Consider the following 6,689-nt stretch of genomic DNA (forward strand, 5'->3'; position numbering starts at 1 on the left):
GTACGGGAAATATCTTCACTTTAGCTCTGCTGTAATAAATATATAAATATGTAAAATGGCACAGTGGAACACTAGACGAGTAAAAAAATAAACTTAGTTGATTGATATGCCCTGCATTGCATTCAGTATGCGTCGAACTACAGTTCATATGATGCATTCATATATGCTTGTTGGCAGTTCCACAGTGATGGCATAAAAAATGAATTAAAACAAATTAAAAGACAACAACAACAATAAAAAACATTCACAAGGGAATATAGCAAAATGGAAAAATACAAACAAATCAATAAAATAATCTTACATTCAGATATATTGAAATAAATGCACTCTCGTAAATAAATAAATAAATAAATAAACCAATATTCCCATAAATGAATAGACAATCCTGTGTCACAATTATCTGATGAAGAGATGTTTTAAAAACATTTCAATGTTTTGTCCGTAACAGCAGCTTCTCTTTCCTCATCCGTGCAACGGGCCCTGTGACAAGGTCTGAGGCAGGGGTTGGTGATCTATGGGTGCCGTGTGTGTGTGTGTGTGTGTGTGTGTGTGTGTGTGTGTGTGGTAGCTCACACCCCTCCCCCACTGCGGTCCACAGACACGGGTTCCCTCTGGTCGAGGCTCTCCTCGGCCGTCTTCATCAGCATGGCCAGACGGTTGTCTGAGACCTGGCCCTTCCTCACCGCGCTCATGAGCTGAGGAACAGACAGCAAGCGCATCACTAATTTGCAGACATCATCATACACCTACTAATTAGAACAGGTAAGTTCATAGAAGAGCAAACATATGTCAATTATGTGTGTGAACACGGTAAGAACTTATTTTCTGTTAATTGAGTTTTGGTCTTGGTTTTTTATGTTTCAGTGAGTGTTCCAGCGTGTTCGCATACGTATGTAAGTGTGTGTGTGTGTGTGTGTGTGTGTGTGTGTGTGTGTGTGAATGAGACAGAGGGCAGTTTGCGTATGATAATCTTATGTCCATGGGCGTATGTGTGTCAGTGCCTATGTCTGTGTGTGTGTGCGTGTCATTATGCTGGACCATGTCCTGTTTTTGGAGCGAGCTGGTTGTTAGTCAGCTCATGTCCTCCATGACGATGACTACACTCAACTCTTACACAACACACACACACACACACACACACACACACACACACACACACACACACACACACAACACACACACACACACACACACACACACAACACACACACACACACACACACACAACACACACACACACACAACACACACACACACACACACACACACACACACACACACACACACACACACACACACACACACCACTCCATCCATAATCATACACTTCCACCCTCCCAAAAAACACCTCTGATTACCTTCATTATTCATTTCAGACCAACACAAGTGACCCAAATTTACAGTGGCTATTTCCTCCCTCCACGTCACCTCCCAGGTATAGACACACGGTGTTGATGGCTAGTGTGTGTTCACACGTATGGGTTCCTCCCTCCTCCTGATTATTATGAGACCCAATTCCCCTCTAATTAGAGTCGGACTGGCGGCCAGGGACACTATAGGACACCACTATAGGCCTTCCATTAAGCCTTCACACTTCTGACACCGCTCGCATGGCTCTGCAGCACCGCCATGGCACTTAACAGCAAAGGTAGGAGAAACATGCATGTGAAGAGAGCTAAAAAAAAAACCTCTTTAAGATGCCTATATGGATGACATCAGTCCACTGGTCACTAATGTTTCTAGGTGGTCGATACGTGAAATTGTATAGGTGGTTGGGCCTTTAATGTCGGGGTGGCAATGGGGGGTGGGTGTGAGAGTTGGAATAGTGTCCAGGGTTATCCGAAAGGAGTCCCCGTCCTTAACGCACTTAGAATGGGTCTTATCTCCAAAGGGACAATTACCATTTCCCTTTCGCCTTGATCTTGTTTGTTTAACTTGACACAGTGAAGAAAGGCCTGACATTGACCAGAATCCCCTGCATTAATGTGTCTCATGTTCAGCATTCATCATTGTCACCGAGCAGGAGAAGACTGTCAGTGTCAGAGTAAACACACACACACACAGACACACAGACACACACACACACACACACACCTCCCTGTTGTTAGATTGAAGCTAGTCCAGAACAAAAGCTCCTGATAGCATCATAGATTTGGAGAGCTTGGTCCAAAAGACGTTGTGTGACAGGAATGGCAATTATACTGTGTCTTCTGATGGGCCTGTACTAAGGGAGGTGTGGACAAACGCAGCACTGACACCACACAAACGCAGCACTGACACCACACAAACGCAGCACTGACACCACACAAACGCAGCACTGACATAACACAAACGCAGCACTGACACCACACAAACGCAGCACTGACATCACACAAACGCAGCACTGACACCACACTAAACATGAATGCTACACAAACATACCAACCTGCAAAAATTCACTGAGCTCCACTTGTCCATTCCTGTTGAGGTCCACTTCATTGAGAATGTCATGAAGAGTGTTTTCATCTATCTGTACACTAATACTCTATAGAAAAATTAGGTGTGATTATTCATATAATCAAATACCATTTCCATTAAGGTGAGATCACAAATATGTTCAGAACATTGATGAGTTGCACCAAAGCCAATGATTGCCAAAAATCTGTTTAGCAAAATAATTATTTAGGCCTACAACTAATTTTCAGCAGAAAACTGCTGTCTATATTGAGATCATCTTAACAATGAGGAGAAACTTGTATCTATTGAAATTACAATAAGGTATACTTCAATATATAATTAAATCCTCTCTAAATTATGAAAACTAATTCATGCTGAGAGACAAGGAGACAGAAAGAGAGGGAATATTAACAGGCTTGAGCAGCTCAATGCCATGGTTACACAGCTAAAAAAAGAGCACCTGGAACAGTGAGCCTGGTGCATATACTGGAGTGGAGCAGGAGAGAGAGAGAGAGAGAGAGAGAGAGAAACCCGATGCCGCTCTGGGTCAATCAAAGATACCCAAACACCCACTACTCATCACACACACACACACACACACACACATACACACACAGCAGATGGGAAGAACAAAGGAGTCTTTTTAACCTGCAGTACTCGCTGAACATCCACCGTGGTGATGAAGCCCTTATTCTCTTTGTCAAATTTGTGGAAGCGCTTCTTGTACCTGCACATGTACGGGAGAAAAATAAAAGGCGCATCAACAGCAGCGCTGGCAACACAAAACAACAACCGCAGGAGATTGAGAAAGAAAGAGAGAGAAAAAAAGTGACAGAAAGAGAGAGAGAGAGAGAGAGAGAGAATAGTAGATAGTGTGAGTGTAATTGCTGGGAAGTTCGTCTCCACTGCACCTACCTGTCCACCTCGGCGGGGGTGAGTGTGATCTCTGTGTTAGTCAGCTGTTCCGAGCGCGTCTTGTAGCCCATCTCAAAGCGCAGGAAGCGCTTGGCTGCGGCCAGCTCATCCTGTGGGAGATGAGGCAGAGATGATGCTCTGGCTTGTTTTTTTTTTTTACGGACCTGCCTTAGGAAGGAATAAAAACAGCGGAGAGAGGGGTTTCCAGCTAGAGGCAGTCACGGCCTTGTGGAAAAGGCTTTTCACTTGTTTGCAGAGCCGAGGCATTTAGAGCAGAGTAGCGGGAAAATTGGGAACTGTGGGGGAGAAGTGCTGCCACTTAGTAGAGAGAAATAGTTCTCCAACAGGGAGACTTTCACTTCCACATCCACACATGATCACCAACAGCACAACTGGAGCTGCATGTGGTCCAAAGTGTCTCATATATTCACCCATTACACCCCAAAGCCTTAACTGCTAGAAGAGAACTTTTGTTCTATTTATGGGTCCAAATTGGTTAACTGTGTCTGGCTGAAACTTTATCAACAAAGTTAAGTATTTATAATCTAATGAACGTAATATATATTTATTTATGTGTGTACAGTAGATGGAAAGTTTAACAATGAGGGCTTTGTTTCATGAGGCCTTAAAATGACACCTTCTTGAAATATTTTTTTTGTTTAATCTACATCAGTTGTTCTTTGAGTTAACATAATTCAAGTCAGACTGGTTAAGTAAGTTGCACATCATGTAGACTGTACTTTTTATAGCACATTTATTTGTGTTGGAGTGGACCAAAACAGTTTGACGAAAAACTGTAGGGGTTTTACAACTATATCAGTTATGTTCAATTTTTTTTGGTAGGCTGTTACCGTGATGCGTATCTGTATTCTTTCAACCAAGTCATTTCTGAACTTATGTTTGACGAAAACTGGGCCAGTATTTCAAATAAATGGTATTTCCGTTAAGATTATGATAGTTCTTTGCTTTCTTCGACATCCCAATTGGAACATATTACAGAATGTCCTTGTGGTCCTTGTCTAGGTGCTGTTAAGTAATAATAACATATTTTGTGGGACATAGAGAGATACAGTATATGGATAATGTGAAGTGTTTACACTGATCGTGAAAATGTACTTGTAAGTATACATGGTAAGAATGTTTTTTTTTCCGCATTCTTACCATTTTCCTCTGCTCGATCCAGTCGAGCTCCTTCCCCATGATGTCCACGATGCGGGGCAAGGCTTCGTCCGCCGCCTGCACGTTGAGGAAGCCCAGGCGCGTGCGGCGCGCGATCACATCAATAGCCGTGCAGGCGTACTCTTTGATCGCGTATTGAACCTGGGCACAAATCAATCGGTGGCAATTACCCAATCTCCCCCTCTGCTCCGGCAAACCGGGGAGGGGTGCCACAGGCTGCATACTGATCCCAGCCCTCTAGCCCAATCCCAGCCCACCTCAAGCCCTCCTCGACCCTTCCCCCGGCAGCAGCGGACACACAAGGGGTCCTCGCAGGCTAACAAAGGGCACGGCACACAGTGCAAGGGCTCTCTCAGGAGCCGGCTGTTCTTTAGACTGGGATCGATAGGAGCGCGCCGCATTACGCAATAAAATGTCACCCACCTCGCTCTCGATGTAGGGGAACTCAGACACCAGACGCTTGCCCACGATGGGCCACCGCCTGCCAGTGACGTGCGCCATCTTGGCCACCTCGAACGCTCGTCCACCGTACGCCGAGGCCAGGTGCTGGGCAACCTGTTGGGGGGGGGGGGTGGGGGGCAAAGTCTTGAGCTTCATCTCTCATAGACACAAAAACACACACACACACACACACACACAGGCAGACATCCACACACAATCTGGCCAGGCCAAGCCTCCTAGGATAATACACTGCATTTAAATAGCAGCTTTTGATATTAGATCGATAAGGAGTTTTAACAGTCCAGTCACTCATAGGGAGATGCTGAAGTGGAGACGGGGGGCTGTGGTGTGGCGGGCTGGATGACTGCGTGGTCTGACTGTGATCCATTATGTGCACGAACTAAACAAAGAAGAAGTTATTTCAATTCAAATGGTTTTGTTACTTTTTTCCACAAAAGGTCAAGCACTGTCAAAATTATCAGCATATTGACCTTTTTAAACATTCCGAAAACATCAGGATCATAGATAATGCTCGCCTCTTCCCCTTGCGCTAACGAAGGGTTAAAACTCTTTTCACACAAAGTCACAGAGGGAGCCAACTCTCTCCTGCTTGTCATTTCCAGGTCATTGTACAGTTCATTTGAAGTCTAACATTACCCACACTATCCTGGAGATTTGAAGGTGTTGTTTGTTGTGTGTATGTGTGTGTGTATGTATGTGTGTGTGTATGTGTGTGTGTGTGTGTGTGTGTGTGTGTGTGCACACGCTTGTGTGTGTGTGTGTGTGTGTGTGCGTGCTTGTGTGTGCGTGCGTGGAGCAAGGTGACACAGTGAAGGCAACTGTCTGCGGAGCTGATCCACTGTGCTTCCTAACTGATGTTTAATTCAGTCGGCGGGCTGTCGCAGGCGGATCATCATTTGGGTGCTCAGGGACTGATGTCTACATTTCTTCAAAGCCGTCACCTTTAGAGACCACTTATTCTGCTGGATGATACTCCGGTGCGGGTGCAGGCACAGGCCGCAAGTTAAGCTACTGCTGGTTTGCATGCGATAATTAGCCAGAACGTGCAGTTAAAGAAAGACCCCCTGAGACCCATGGCCTGGCAACAGAAAGGTTATTTACATACAAATATGGCTGATGAGTCTGGCATCTACAACTCATCTCATTTGACAGGATTAAAACAGCAAATGGTCAGTAATGGCCAGTCTATACTAATTATATTTATGGACTGATTTCATTAAGCTTAGATATATATATAGGATCACATATCACTACCAGCCAAAAGTTTAGAGACACTTACAAATTTCCATTTCACTACATTATAAACAGAATACCAGCTGAGATCATTTGCATTGTTTTTTTTAATCAGGGCAGCAGTTTTCAGTTTACATTATGTGCTTACATAATTGCAAAAGGGTTCTTGACTGTTGTAGAAAGAAATGGCTGATCTTTAATGCAATATCTACATTGCCCATTATCATCAACCATTCATCCAATGTTGCAAAGGCACATTCTGTTTACTAATCTGATATAATTTTAAAAGGCTAACTGAAAAAACATTGGAGAACCCTTTTGCAATTATGTAAGCAAATAATGTAATCTGAAAACAATGTAAAAAAACTATGCAAATGATCTCAGCTTGTATTCTGTCTATAATGGAGTGGAATGGAAATTTCGAAATGTCTCCAAGCTTTTGACTAGTAGTGTATATATATATA

At 43.8% G+C, this 6,689-nt stretch overlaps 1 protein-coding gene across 1 annotated transcript in view; it reads right to left on the reverse strand.

Moving 5' to 3' along the window:
- Positions 1-328: 328 nt before the first annotated feature.
- LOC143099662 (glycerol-3-phosphate dehydrogenase, mitochondrial-like) overlaps positions 329-6,689 on the reverse strand; it is a 23,389-nt gene continuing 17,028 nt past the window's right edge. The window contains exons 10-15 of the mRNA XM_076262578.1: positions 4,954-5,085; positions 4,513-4,671; positions 3,352-3,461; positions 3,085-3,163; positions 2,426-2,524; positions 329-695 (exon numbers count right to left, since the gene is read on the reverse strand). Coding sequence (XP_076118693.1) covers positions 570-695; positions 2,426-2,524; positions 3,085-3,163; positions 3,352-3,461; positions 4,513-4,671; positions 4,954-5,085 — 705 coding nt within the window. The 3' untranslated portion in view covers positions 329-569. The remainder of the gene's footprint in view (positions 696-2,425; positions 2,525-3,084; positions 3,164-3,351; positions 3,462-4,512; positions 4,672-4,953; positions 5,086-6,689) is intronic.

Source organism: Alosa pseudoharengus, unplaced genomic scaffold (assembly GCF_046254945.1).
Source record: "Alosa pseudoharengus isolate Yale_2024_CS ecotype anadromous, Long Island Sound unplaced genomic scaffold, YU_APseudo_1.1 YU_APseudo_1.1_scf_3, whole genome shotgun sequence".
Taxonomy (NCBI): Eukaryota; Metazoa; Chordata; class Actinopteri; order Clupeiformes; family Clupeidae; genus Alosa; species Alosa pseudoharengus.